The sequence below is a fragment of the Balaenoptera ricei genome, chromosome X (assembly GCF_028023285.1).
Source record: "Balaenoptera ricei isolate mBalRic1 chromosome X, mBalRic1.hap2, whole genome shotgun sequence".
Classification (NCBI taxonomy): domain Eukaryota; kingdom Metazoa; phylum Chordata; class Mammalia; order Artiodactyla; family Balaenopteridae; genus Balaenoptera; species Balaenoptera ricei.
This window is the reverse complement of record NC_082660.1, coordinates 135,236,272-135,251,341: the sequence shown is the minus strand read 5'-3', so window position 1 is coordinate 135,251,341 and position 15,070 is coordinate 135,236,272. Positions and strand designations below refer to the sequence as shown.

At 36.4% G+C, this 15,070-nt stretch overlaps 1 protein-coding gene across 1 annotated transcript in view; it reads left to right on the top strand.

Moving 5' to 3' along the window:
* The window catches only part of CLIC2 (chloride intracellular channel 2), a 45,645-nt gene extending 34,058 nt beyond the window's left edge, over positions 1-11,587 (top strand). Inside the window, exons 4-6 of the mRNA XM_059911708.1 lie at positions 7,276-7,382; positions 8,755-8,936; positions 9,703-11,587. Coding sequence (XP_059767691.1) covers positions 7,276-7,382; positions 8,755-8,936; positions 9,703-9,864 — 451 coding nt within the window. The 3' untranslated portion in view covers positions 9,865-11,587. The remainder of the gene's footprint in view (positions 1-7,275; positions 7,383-8,754; positions 8,937-9,702) is intronic.
* The last annotated feature ends 3,483 nt before the right edge of the window (positions 11,588-15,070 follow it).

The following is a 15,070-nucleotide window of genomic DNA, read 5'->3' as shown; positions in this document are numbered from 1 at the left end:
CTTCAAAGTCTGATTCCCTAGGAATTCCTCCTCCCGTTGCCGGACCCCCAGGTTGGGAAGCCTGGCGTGGGGCTCAGAACCTTCACTCCAGTGGGTGGACTTCTGTGGTATAAGTGTTCACCAGTCTGTGAGTCACCAACCCACCAGTTATGCGATTTGATTTTACTGTGATTGCACCCCTCCTACCGTCTCATTGTGGCTTCTCCTTTGTCTTTGGATGTGGGGTATCTTTTTTGGTGAGTTCCAGTGTCTTCCTGTCAATGATTGTCCAGCAGCTAGTGGTGATTCTGGTGTTCTCGCAAGAGGGAGTGAGAGCACGTCCTTCTACTCCGCCATCTTGGTTCCTCCTCTCCACAATGCCCAATTTTAATTGGGTTCTTTGTTTTTTTGAGATTGAGTTGTATGAGCTGTTTATAAATTTTGGATATTAGCACATTATTGGTCATATCATTTGCAAATATTTCCTCCCATTCAATAGGTTGTGTTTGCATTTTGTCAATGGTTTCCTTTTCTGCACAAAAGTTTTAAGTTTAATTAGGTCACATTTGTTTATTTTTGCTTTTATATCTTTTGCCTTAGGAGACAGATCTAAAAAAATATTCCTGTGATTTATGTCAGAGTTCTTCTGACTAGGTTCTTTTCTAGGAGTTTTATGGTTTCAGGTCTTACATTTAGGTGTTTAATCCATTTTCAGGTAATTTTTTTGTTTCTGGTGTGAGAAACTTTTGTAATCACATTCTTTTACATGTAGCTGTCCAGTTTTCCCAGAACCACTTTTTTTTTACATCTTTATTGGAGTATAATTGCTTTACAATGGTGGGTTAGTTTCTGCTTTATAACAAAGTGAATCAGATATACATATACACATATCCCCATATCTCTTCCCTCTTGCATCTCCCTCCCTCCCACCCCTCTAGGTGGTTACAAAGCACCGAGCTGATCTACCTGTGCTATGTGGCTGCTTCCCACTAGCTATCTATTTTACATTTGGTAGTGTATATATGTCCATGCCACTCTCTCACTTTGTCCCAGCTTACCCCTCCCCCTCCCTGTGTCCTCAAGTCCATTCTCTAGTAGGTCTGTGTCTTTATTCCCGTCTTGGCCCTAGGTTCTTCATGACCTTTTTTTTTTTTTTTTTTTTTAAGATTCCATATATATGTGTTAGCATACGGTATTTGTTTTTCTCTTTCTGACTTACTTCACTCTGTATGGCAGTCTCTAGGTCCATCCACCTTACTACAAATAACTCAATTTCGTTTCCTTTTATGGCTGAGTAATATTCCATTGTATATATGTGCCACATCTTCTTTATCCATTCATTGGTCGATGGACACTTAGGTCGCTTCCATGTCCTGGCTATTGTAAATAGAGCTGCAGTGAACACTGTGGTACATGACTCTTTTTGAATTATGGTTTTCTCAGGGTATATGCCCAGTAGTGGGATTGCTGGGTCGTATGGTGGTTCTATTTTTAGTTTTTTAAGGAACCTCCATGCTGTTCTCCATAGTGGCTGTATCAATTTACATTCCCACCAACAGTGCAAGAGGGTTCCCTTTTCTCCACACCCTCTCCAGCATTTATGGTTTCTAGATTTTTTGATGATGGCCATTCTGACTGGTGTGAGATGATATCTCATTGCAGTTTTGATTTGCATTTCTGTAATGATTAATGATGTTGAGCATTCTTTCATGTGTTTGTTGGCAATCTGTATGTCTTCTTTGGAGAAATGTCTATTTAGGTCTTCTGCCCATTTTTGGTTTGGGTTTTTTTTTTTTTGATATTGAGCTGCATGAGCTGCTTGTAAATTTTGGAGTCTAACCCTTTGTCAGTTGCTTCATTTGCAAATATTTTCTACCATTCTGAGGGTTGTCTTTTTGTCTTGTTTATGGTTTCCTTTCCTGTGCAAACGCTTTTAAGTTTCATTAGGTCCCATTTGTTTATTTTTGTTTTTATTTCCATTTCTCTAGGAGGTGGGTCAAAAAGGATCTTGCTGTGATTTATGTCATAGAGTGTTCTGCCTAGGTTTTCCTCTAAGAGTTTGATAGTGTCTGGCCTTATATTTAGGTCTTTAATCCATTTTGAGTTTATTTTTGTTTATGGTGTTAGGGATTGTTCTAATTTCATTCTTTTACATGTAGCTGACCAGTTTTCCCAGCACCACTTATTGAAGAGGCTGTGTTTTCTCCATTGTATATTCTTGCCTCTTTTATCAAAGATAAGGTGACCATATGTGCGTGGGTTTATCTCTGGGCTTTGAATCCTGTTCCATTGATCTATATTTCTGTTTTTGTGCCAGTACCATACTGTCTTGATTAGTGTAGCTTTGTAGTATAGTCTGAAGTCTGGGAGCCTGATTCCTCCAGCTCCGTTTTTCTTTCTCAAGATTGCTTTGGCTGTTCGGGGCCTTTTGTGTTTCCATATAAATTGTGAAATTTTTTGTTCTAGTTCTGTGAAAAATGCCATTGGTAGTTTGATAGGGATCGCATTGAATCTGTAGATTGCTTTGGGTAGTATAGTCATTTTCACAATGTTGATTCTTCCAATCCAAGAACATGGTATATCTCTCCATCTATTTGTATCATCTTTAATTTCATTCATCAGTGTCTTATAATTTTCTGCATACAGGTCTTTTGTCTCCCTAGGTAGGTTTATTCCTAGGTATTTTATTCTTTTTGTTGCAATGGGAAATGGGAGTGTTTCTTAATTTCACTTTCAGATTTTTCATCATTAGTGTATAGGAATGCAAGGGATTTCTGTGCATTAATTTTGTATCCTGCTACTTTACCAAATTCATTGATTAGCTCTAGTAGTTTTCTGGTAGCATCTTTAGGATTCTCTACGTATAGTATCATGTCATCTGCAAACAGTGATGGCTTTACTTCTTTTCCGATTTGGATTCCTTTTATTTCTTTTTCTTCTCTGATTGCTGTGGCTAAGACTTCCAAAACTATGGTGAGAGTGGGCAACCTTGTCTTGTTCCTGATCTTAGTGGAAATGGTTTCAGTTTTTCACCATTGAGGACGATGTTGGCTGTGGGTTTGTCATATATGGCCTTTATCATGTTGAGGTAAGTTCCCTCAATGTCTACTTTCTGGAGGGTTTTTATCAAAAATGGGTGTTGAATTTTGTCAAAAGCTTTCTCTGCATCTATTGAGATGATCATATGGTTTTTCTTCTTCAATTTGTTAATATGGTGTATCACATTGCTTGATTTGTGTGTATTGAAGAATCCTTGCATTCCTGGGATAAACCCCACTTGATCATGGTGTATGATACTTTGAATGTGCTGTTGGATTCTGTTTGCTAGTATTTTGTTGAGGATTTTTGCATCTAGGTTCATCAGTGATATTGGCCTGTCATTTTCTTTCTTTGTGACCACTTATTGAAGACACTGTCTTTTCTCCATTGTATATTTTTGTCTCCTTTTTGTTGTAGATTAATTGACCATAAGTGCGTGGGTTTATTTCTTGGTTCTCTTTTCTATTCCACTGATTTATGTCTGTTTTTGTTCCACTACCACACTGTTTTGATTACTGTAGCTTTGTAGTATAGTCTGATGTCAGAGACTGTGATACCACCAGCTTTGTTCTTTCTTTTCCTCAAGATTGCTTTGGTATTTGCGGGTCTTTTGTGGTTCCATATAAATTTTAGGATTATTTGTTCTTAGTTCTGTGGAAAATGTCAGGGTATTTTGATAGGGGTTGCATTAAATCTGTAGATTGCTTTGGGTAGTGTGGACATTTTAACAATAGTAATTCTTCCAATCCAAGAACACAAGATGTTTTTCCATTTCTTTGTATCATTTTCAAATTCCGTCATCAATGTTTATAGTTTTTAGAGTATAGGTGTTTCACCTCCTTGGTTAATTTTTTCCGAGGTATTTTATTCTTTTTGACATAATTGTAAGTGGGATTGTTTCCTTAATTTCTCTTTCTAATAGTTCTTTATTAGAGTATAGAAAATTAACAGATTTCTTTATATTAATCATGTATCCTGCAAGTTTACTGTATTCATTTCTTAGTTCTAATACGTATTCAAACAGAAACACATGCACAAATGTTCATAGCAACAGTATTCACACTAGCTAAGAGCTGAAAACAACACAAATGTCCGTCAACTGATTATCAAATAAACAAAATGTGGTATATCCATACAATGAAATATTATTCATCCATAAAAAGGAATGAAGTGCTGATACATACTAGAATAAGGATGAACCTCGAAGCATTATACTAAGTGAAAGAAGCCAAACACAAAAGGCCATGCATTTTATGATTCCATTTACATGAAATGTCCAGTACAAACAAGTCCATAGTGACAGAAAGATTAGTGATTCAAGGAGTGAATGGGGAGTAACTGCTTAATGGGAACACAGTTTCCTTTTTGAGTGATGAAAATGTTCTGGAACTAGATAGGGGTGATGGGTGCACAACACTGTGAATGTACTAAAAATCTCAATGAATTGTACACTTTAAAATGGTTTAAATGGTGAGTTTCATGTTATGTGAATTTTACCTCAATTTTAAAAATACTATTGGATTTTAATTGAAATTACATTTAATTTGTATTACTATTTATACAAATTTCATTTTTATGATGTGAATTCTTCCCATCAGAGGACATGATTTGAGTATTTGGGTATCATCTTATGTTCTTTTTTTAAAATTGAGGTATAATTGTCATATAACATTGTGTAAGTTTAAGGTATACAACAAATTGATTCGATACATTTATATAGTGCAAAATGATTACCACCATAGCATCAGCTAACACCTCTATTCCATCACATAATTATCATTTATTTTTAGTCGTGATAATGGTTCAGATCTAGACTATTAGCAACTTTGAAGTTTATAATATTGTTGACTATAATCACTATGCAGCAGATTCGACTTCTTGGACTTATTTATTTATTAGTTGAAAGTTTTTACTCTTAAACATCTCCCCAATTCCTCCAGCCCCCAGCATTCTACTCTCTATCTTTATGAGTTTGGCTTTTTTAGATTGTACATATAAGTGATTCATACAGTATTTGTCTTTGTCTGACTTCACTTACTATAATGCTCTCAAGATCCATTCATGTTGGCACAAATGGCAGGATTTCCTTCTTTCTCATGGCTAATATTCCATTTTGTGTGTTTGTGTGTGTGTGTGTGTCAAACCACATCTTCTTTATCTATTCATCCACTGATGGACACTTAGGTTATGAACCTAAATGTCTGTTTTATGTTCTTTGATGAGATTTTATAGTGTTTTGTTTTTATATTGATTCTATACCTTTTGTATTAAATTATTTCTAAATATTTTATACTTTTGTCACTATTGTAAGTGGAATACGGTACTAATATCCATTTCGTTCTGGTTCTTGCTAACATAGAAAGGCTATTTCTTTAATGTTTTATTTGTATTTAGCCATCTTACCAAAATAGCTCATTAATTCTAGTAATTGTTTTTTTATACTTTCTTGGTTTTTCTAAGTATACAATTATATTGTTACTTCTCTTCCAATAATTATACTGATTGCTTTATGTTCTTGTCTTCCTCCACTTGCTAAAACCTCAGAAAAATGTCAACTATAATAGTAATTGTAGGCATTTCTGTCTTGTTCCTAAACTTAATGTAAAAAATGTAGAGTCACCATTTAGAATGGTGTTTTTTCTTGTCTTACTGATCAGTACATTCAGCACAATGTTGAAGTGCAGTAGTGATCATGATTATCTGCATCCTTTACTGATTTTAAAGGAAATAGTGCTAACATTTCACCATTTAAAATGATGCTTGCTGAAAGTTTTTGATGGATACTTTTGACCAAGTTAAAGAAATTAATAAATTCATTTAATCATTTAACAAATATTTACTGAATACTTACTAAGTGTCAGGTACTATTCTAGGCACTTGGGACACATCAGTGAATAAAATGGGCAAAAACTCTCTGCCCTAGCAGAGCTTACATTTTAGTTAAGGAAGACAGCAAATAAGCAAGATAAAAAGCAAAATATAAACTATTTTAGATGATGAAAAATACTAAGAAAAAGTAAAGCAAGGGAGGGAAGTAGTGAGTGTTAGGGCCAGGGGAGAGGTTGCAATGTCCGATAAGGTGGCCAGAGAAAGGCCTCACTTAGGAGGATATAGCAGATTAAAATACCTGAAAGAAGACGGGGAGAGGGCCATGTGCATAAATGAGGGAAAGCACTTTATTTAAGGGCAGACCAAGTGAAAAGGACCTGGGGTGGGAGCTTGTCAGGCCTATTTGAAGAAGAGCAAGGAGGTCAGTGTGAAGTGAAGTAAGGAAGAGAGTAGGAAGAGATGAGAGCAGAAGGTAAGGTTGGCTCAGATCACACTGGCCCTTGTAGACCACTGTGAAGACTTGGGCTCTGAGTCTGAATGAGATGGGGACATTGCAAGGTAATGAGTAGGAAAGAGACATGATATGACTTAAGTGTTAACATGACTGTCCTGGCAGCAGGTGGAGAATATCCTGGGAGTGTGAGGGATAAGCATGGGAGGGGGGGATAATCAAAAAGTGTTTCAGTAATATAGGCTTTGGACCAGGCAGGGAGCAGTGGAGGTGGTGAGTAGTGGACAGATTCTGGATACATTTTGAAAGGTAGCCTGGCTGGAGTTGCTAATGGATCAAATGTGGGCATAGAGAGAAAGAGGGATCAAGGAAGATGGCTAAGTGTTTGGCTCAACCACTTCTAGTTGCTAGTGTGAGGTTTTATGAATAGGAATTGATTTTCACTGAACACTTTTTGGGCATCTATTCATGATCATACGGTTTTCCTTATTTAATTTGTTAATGTGGTAAATTACAGTATTACATTACTTTAATTTATTATGCTAAATTAACTTTGTATTACTAAGAGGAGGACATCTTGGCTACTTTTCCCCCATCCTCTCCATCCTCTTTATTCTTTTATGTATTTTGTTATTTGAAGCCATGTTTTTTCCTACTACTTATCTTTGAAAATGTATTACCACCATATCTTCTGCCAAACAGGCTTTTAGGAGCAAGTATGGGGACCCAACCGCCATTTGAAACATTGTTTCTATAGATAAATGAGCTTTGAATTCCAAACAGCTGGTTTCCCTGTGAACTTTATAAGCTAAAGTATTCTCAGAGTGGGAAAAAAACATATTTCCAATGAAAGGTTTCTCAGCACCTTCAGTTTCCAGCACAATTTTCCAAAACTTCTCTCAGTACAGTGCAACTAAGACACCAGGTCTATGTCTTGTTATGGGTGAATGTTATGTGCAGTGATGTTTCTTTTTAAGGTATCCTCACCTGAGTCCCAAGAACAAGGAGTCTTTTGACGTGGGCTGTAACCTCTTTGCCAAGTTTTCTGCATACATTAAGAATGCACAAAAGGAGGCAAATAAGAGTAAGATACCTTTCTTTAAGTCTTTTTGTTTTTCTCACTCACATGCTCACTCTCATATTCTGACTCAACTGAAATAGGACTTTCCTGAATATATAGTATATATTGGGGAATACTCTTCATCTCACTCTCTGTTCTCTCTTCTGAAATTCCTTCCATGAACTTTTATTGGACTTAGAATCTAATATTCAATATAGCAATCACCAACTTAGCTCTATTAGAACATTGACATGCCAGGGGTGAACTAACTGCTGGACTGTATTTCTTAACCCCTCCAACTTTCCCAGTCTTGTGTACCTTTAAGGTTTCTTAAACCATAGCACCTACCATTTCCCACACTCTTGAATAGGTTTACTATTCTCTGAATCATTCTCTGAATCTTGAATAGGTTTACTATTCTCTGAATCATGAGAGCTATTAGTCTCTGATTCCACTTTCTGACTCTTCTTGAGTGATAATATATATTACCTTTCTTTTTCTTTGACTCTCCTCCCAATTTACCTCCTCAAGAAGAGTCCAAAAATATGTCTACTCACCATTTGATTAAACATCTGATTCTGTCTTATCAGTGGGTAGTTGAGCATTCTAGTTAAGTATATAGAGATGTCTAAATGTGTGAAAAGCATATTGGGGATTAATCCTTTGTCAGTTGCTTCATTTGCAAATATCTTCTCCCATTCTGAGGGTTAGCTGCATTGCAGCTCTATTTACAATAGCCAGGACATGGAAGCAACCTAACTGTCCATCATCGGATGAATGGATAAAGAAGATGTGGCACATATATACAATGGAATATTACTCAGCCATAAAAAGAAACGAAATGGAGTTATTTGTAGTGAGGTGGATGGAGTTAAGAGTCTGTCATACAGAGTGAAGTAAGTCAGAAAGAGAAAAACAAATACAGTATGCTAACACATATATATGGAATCTAACGAAGAAAAAAAAAAGGTCATGAAGAACCTAGTGGCAAGATGGGAATAAAGACACAGACCTACTAGAGAATGGACTTGAGGATATGGGGAGGGGGAAGGGTAAGATGTGACAGAGAGAGTGGCATGGACATATATACACTACCAAACGTAAAATAGATAGCTAGTGGGAAGCAACCACATAGCACAGGGAGATCAGCTCGGTGCTTTGTGACCGCCTAGAGGGGTGGGATAGGGAGGGTGGGAGGGAGGGAGATGCAAGAGGGAAGAGATGTGGGAACATATGTATATGTATAACTGATTCACTTTGTTATAAAGCAGAAACTAACACACCATTGTAAAGCAATTATACTCCAATAAAGATGTTAAAAAAAAAGCATATTGGGAATGTATTTAGTCGTGAAGACTGCACATTTATAAGTAACCCTTTGACTCCATTGCCTCAGATTTTGAAAAATCTCTGCTCAAAGAATTTAAGCGTCTGGATGACTACTTGAACACCCCACTTCTAGATGAAATCGATGCAGATAGTGCTGAGGAACTCACAGTTTCCAGAAGATTGTTCTTGGATGGGGATCAGCTGACACTGGCTGACTGCAGTTTGTTACCCAAACTGAACATTATTAAAGTAAGTCTTCATAGGGCAGGCTGAATGACTGAGAGGAGTTTGGGAGTTGCCAACAGGAAGCACAGTGACCATTCAGTGTGAGTTTTTATACGAGGGCTTTGTCATCATCATTATGCATAGGGTATGTCTCCTTTTTCTCCTCAGAGGAAAAACCCATAATGATCTTCTCTGGGAAGCATAAAAACTTCTTGTTTCTTTCTTCCTAAATCAGAAGGTGTTTTCCACTGTCTTGTCTATAAAACAAGCGTAATAGTACCCATTTCACAGAACTGTTGAGAAAATTAAATTAAGGCATATGAAATACTTAGAAAAGTGTCTGAATCATAACAAGTGATAATAAAGTGAGCTATTAATATTATTATTATTATTATCTAATCATTAATTTAACAAATTTTTATTGAACAGACCTTATTCTATCTCAGGTCCTATGCCAGACACAAAGAATACATAAAGAAGTAAGACACTGTCAGACCCTAAACAGTGAAAAGATCTGTGCTCTTTTTCTGCGCTTCCTTCTTCTAAACATTCATAATTAAATACACCATAAATATAAAAATGATTACAAGCATGGAGTTTTGTCTACATTTGTAGACAAAACATTAAAGTAGTAAATCCAAGATTCTTTAAGTTTATTTTGTAGTACTTTTTGTGTAGGTAACATGTCTTCAATGATCCTGATTTTTGACATATGTTTTTACACACTAGGCATTTTACTGATGCCCCTCACTACCAATTGCTTTTTCCTTTTTTTTTTCCAAAACCCTAGGTTGCTGCAAAGAAATACCGTGATTTCGACATTCCAGGAGAATTCTCAGGAGTCTGGCGCTATCTCCACAATGCCTATGCCCGTGAAGAATTTACCCACACGTGTCCTGAAGACAAAGAAATTGAAAATACCTATGCAAGTGTGGCTAAGCAAAAGAGTTAGGACAGCTCTTTCAGTAGAACAACCTCTCTTTTCACTTGTTATCATATTAGAAAATCTTTTGGAAATAAGAATATGGAAAATATGGTTTCCTCTATCCAACTTTCTTATGAAAAAGAATGCTATATTTTCTGTATCTAGTTAATCCAAACTATCTGCTCACTGTGTATTTTAAAGGTCTTTATATTTTCATTTCACTTTTTAATTCCCATGGCACAACCACTGCAATCTTAAATGATATGGAAAGTATCAATATCTTTTGCTAGAATGCATCATGTGTGCAAGCTCAACAGATGGCTGAAGTTACAAATGACATACAGTCACAGTCTCAAACTGTTCCTTAGAAATATTTACATCTAAATCATTAAAACAATTTTACTAAGAAATTTGACTGACCAAAAGGTCTTGTTGCTGTCCATTAAAGGGTAAAGTAAACCGTTCATAAAGGATAATCACAAATCTTTCTACAGAATTTATAATGTTCCATTACTATATGTACTCAAATATACATGTTAAAATACAATCAAATCACTCAAATCTGAAAACAAAAACTGAACTTTATTTTTGCTCCTTCAAAAGAGAAACAAAGTTCAGCCTCAAAAAAGAGAGATAGGTGTTATTAGAGGTCTTGGTGGGATATACATAAAATTTATTTATTTATTTTTTGGCCATGCTGTGGGGCATGTGGGTCTTAGTTCCCCAACCAGGGATGGAACCTATGCCCCCTGCAGTGGAAGCTCAGAGTCTTAACCACTGGACCACCAGGGAAGTCCCTAGATAAAATTTAAATAAAGCAGTGTTTTCATAGGTTCAAAGAAAAGTAAGGCAAAGAGTAAAGAGTTAACAGGCCTGGAACAGGCGCGTGAAAAAATGCTCATCATTGCTAATTATTAGAGAAATGCAAATCAAAACTACAATGAGGTACCAGGTCACACCGGTCAGAATGGCCATCATTAAAGAGTCTACAAATAATAAATGCTGGAGAGGGTGTGGAGGAAAGGGAACTCTCCTACACTGTTGGTGGGAATATAAGTTGGTGCAGCCACTATGGAAAACAGTATGGAGGTTCCTCAAAAAAACTAAAAACAGAGTTGCCACATGATCCAGCAATCCCACTCCTGGGCATATACCCAGACAGAACTTTAATTTGAAAAGATACATGCATCCCTATTTTCATAGCAACACTATTCACAATAGCCAAGACATGGAAACAACCTAAATGTCCATCTATATAGATATAGATATAGATAGATAGATATAGTGGAATATTACTCAGCCATAAAAAAGAATGAACTAATGTCACTTGCAGCAATGTGGATGGACCTAGAGATTGTCATACTAAGCGAAGTAAGTCAGAAAGAGAAAGACAAATATCTTATGATATCACTTATATGTGGAATCTAAAATACGACATAAATCAACATATCTACGAAACAGACTCACAGACATAGAGAACAGACTTGTGGTTGCCAAAGGGGGGGTTGGGAGGAAATGATTGGGAGTGTGAGATTAGCAGAGGCAAACTATTATATATCAGATGGATGGATAAACAACAAGGTCCTACTGTATACAGCTCAGGGAAGTATATTCAATATCCTTTGATAAACCATAATGGAAAAGAATATGTATATATATGTATGTATAACTGAGTCACTATGCTGTACAGCAGAAATTAGCACAGCATTGTAAATCAACTATACTTCAATAAAATTAAAAAACAAAAAGAGTTAACAGGCCTGGGTACAGAAAGGGCTCAATGCACTGTCCTTGGAGCCAGAGTTAAGATAAATACATTATGTTGTGTCCCTTCTTTGATGGGAAGACCCTGATCTGAGACAGTTGTACCTGGACTAGATGGCAAGGTTGTGACTTCTCTGAACATCTCAGAGCCGTTCATTCTCACTGGTAGGATTTCAAAGAGTCAAGTGTTTTAAGATCTATGATTTTAAAGAACAAAGTTTCTCGGGACTTCCCTGGCGGTCCAGTGGTTAAGACTCCCTGCTTCCACTGCAGGGGGCACAGGTTCACCCCTGCTTGGGGAACTAAGATCCCACATGCCCCCCAGTGTGGCAAAAGAAAGAAACAAAGAAAGAAACAACAAAGTTTCTCACTACCATGCCCTTAAACTCATTAATAGAAGCAGTCTTTTACAGATTACACCATACTTAAAAGTGTATTCATGTCATTGCAAAGCTGCAAGTAAGTCTTATCCAACTTCATAGGTACTGATACAGCTCAGAATTACCCTCCTAGACAAAAGGATTATTATCTTCTTAGATGACATTAATACAATTCAATTCAGTAACTACTTATTGAGTACTTACTATGTTATTATTATTTAGTTATTTAATCTTCACAACAACCTCATGCCAAAGGAACAGTCCCTATCCTCATGAAACACGCACTTCAATAATGGACACAGGCAATTAGACATGCAATTACAATACGTATGTGTTATGAAAAGAGTAAGCACAAGGTTACATGACAGAAGTACATCCTTATGTGTTCCCCCAGCCTGACCTCAAACAAGTTCCACTTGGTCATATAGCCTTTGCATAGCACAACCTCTGTGAAAATTCTTAGAGATGTGTTTTTATGAGAAGGTACATTTTTTTCCCACCTGAGACACATGACTCCAAAGCAGGGTCCTGGATGAACCTAGCATCAGCAACCTGTCACCCTACTGCTGTAAATTACCCAATATGAGACAGGGAATTTTTACTCATTAGTGTCAAATTTTAAAAAATAAAAAGGAAATTTTTTCTAATTATGAAAGCATGACATGTTGGTGCAAACACAGATAGTAGTGGAATAGAGATTCCAAACACAGAGAGATGTATGAAAACTTACTATCTGATAAGGTGGCATTTCTGATCAGAGGCGAAACACTAGAACACAATTCAGCTGTGTTCTTTGCCACTTTATGACAAGGATGGCCTTTCCTCCAGTGTCCCATAACATGTTCCTCATTTCTGTGTGAGAGCTCACCAGAAGCACTTTTAGCATTCACATTTCTAGTGACATTCTGGTCACGATGATATGTGTATTCTCCAAGATGACAGAATCTTTCTCTACTGCTCTTCTCTCTTCTTTCTGAGCCCTCACCAGAATCACCTATAATGTCCATATTTCTGGCATGCACCTCAAAACTCTTCCAGCCTCTATACATTGCCCACTTACAAAGTTGCTTCCACATGCTTAGCTATTTGTTAGGGCAGCACCCCACTTCTCAGTACCAAAATTTGTCATAGTCTGCTCAGGCTGCCACAACAAAATACCATAAACTGGCTGGCTTAAATAACAATTTATTTTTCATAATTCTGGAGGCAGAAGTCTGAGATCAGAGTGCCAACATGGACAGATTCCGGCAAGAACTCTCGCTCTGGTTTGCAGACAGCTGCCTTCTCACTGTATCCTCACATGGTGGAGAGAGAGAGGAAGCAAGCTCTCTGTTGTCTCCACCTTCATGACCTCATCTAACCTTAATTATCTCCCAAAGGCCCCATCTCCAGATACAGTCACATTGGGGGGTTAGTGTTTCAACATATGAGTTCTGGTGGAGGGGGCACAATTTTAAAACAAGGCTGCCATTTATAATAAAGAAGTAGGTAAGTGTATAGCAGCCAAGTGTCTGGGGATAGGCTTTCTTTTATACAAGTTACAAACCTAAGATCACCTCCAAGATCTGCTTTGTGATCAACACAGCTGGAAGGGCCTTGAGGTAAGGAACAAAATACCTTGTGAATTCAGCAGAGTAGGGGATGGTAGATTTGGTTTTCATAAGTTAGGAAACTTCAAAAAGACTATTCAATAAGACTCCCAGTTGCTGAAGACAATGGTGGCTGCCTTGGTCTGTGTCTCCCAATATTTCCTCCAAAAACAATACAGAATAACAAGAACACATTTTAAAAGGCACTAAAACCACACGGTAAACATAACGTGAAGATAGAAAAATACCCAAACCTCAATATAACTCTAAGTTAAAAAAAAAAAAAAAAAGAAAAAAAACACCAAATCCCAGCAAGGACTTGATTCAGACTTTCAAAAAATCGAGAAAAAAATGGAGAAAATTACTCAAACTATGAAAATAAATGGAAGAAAAAGATAAAATTATCCCAGAACTGAGGATAAATTAGAAGGTTCCCAAGCAAAAATGGACTCAAGAAAATTTAATAAGATGCATGGAAAAAGGCAGAAAAATAACTGAGAGAATGAAAATGACATTTAGAACGAAGTAAAAAGGATCAGAAAGACAAGCAAAAAAGGAATAGCAGTTGTAAAATTCGAATCACTGGGAAAGAAAAACAAAACAATGGAACAGAACTAATATTTAAAAGATTTAAACCTATAATCCAAGAAAATTTTCCAAAATTAAAGACCTCAGTCCACACATTGAAAGGTCTCACTGGGTTCCTAGGAAAATTAACCAAACTAATCAATCCAAGGCATATCCTAGTAAAACTATTAGACATGAAAGATAAAGAAAATATATGCTCAAGACCTCTAAGCAAAAAGATCAAATAACCTGTGAAGGTAAATTAATTAACCTGGTGCCAGGCTTCCCAAAACAACATAAAAAGTAAGGAAGGCAACAATGAAGTAGCATTTTCAAGAAACTTAGGAAAGAGAGTGTGAGCCAAGAATTTTATATCCAGTGAAACTAGTCTTTAAATATCAAGGTTACGGAAAAAGAAAAAGTTTTAAACAAACCAGGACTTAGAAAATTCTGTGCCAATGTGCCCATAAGCAATTTTTAAAAGGTATAGGTACTAACATTATGCAAACATTACTGTTGGGGGAAGTTATGTGATGGGTAAAACACTGTACTGTTTTTGAAACTTCTTTTGATTCTGTAATTACTTCAAAATAAAAAGTTTCAAAAAGGTATAAGCACAAAGGTAACCGCTAGAAAAAATACAAACCTCTTTGAATGCTAAAATAAATAAGTAAATTTAAAAAATAAGCATAGAAAGCACATCTGTAGAGAAGGAAACATAAAATATAACATTGTATACATAATTGTAAGATATGATGACTAAATTGAGGCAAGCATGTCAGTTAGATCAATAAATGTGAATGGGCTTAATTTATCCATTAAAAGAAGAGACTTTTCAATTTGACTCACAAAGCAAGAACCAATGATATGCTGCAGGCAACAGACCACAGAGAGCAAAATGATTGAGAAAAGCCAAAAATAAAAGAAGGGATA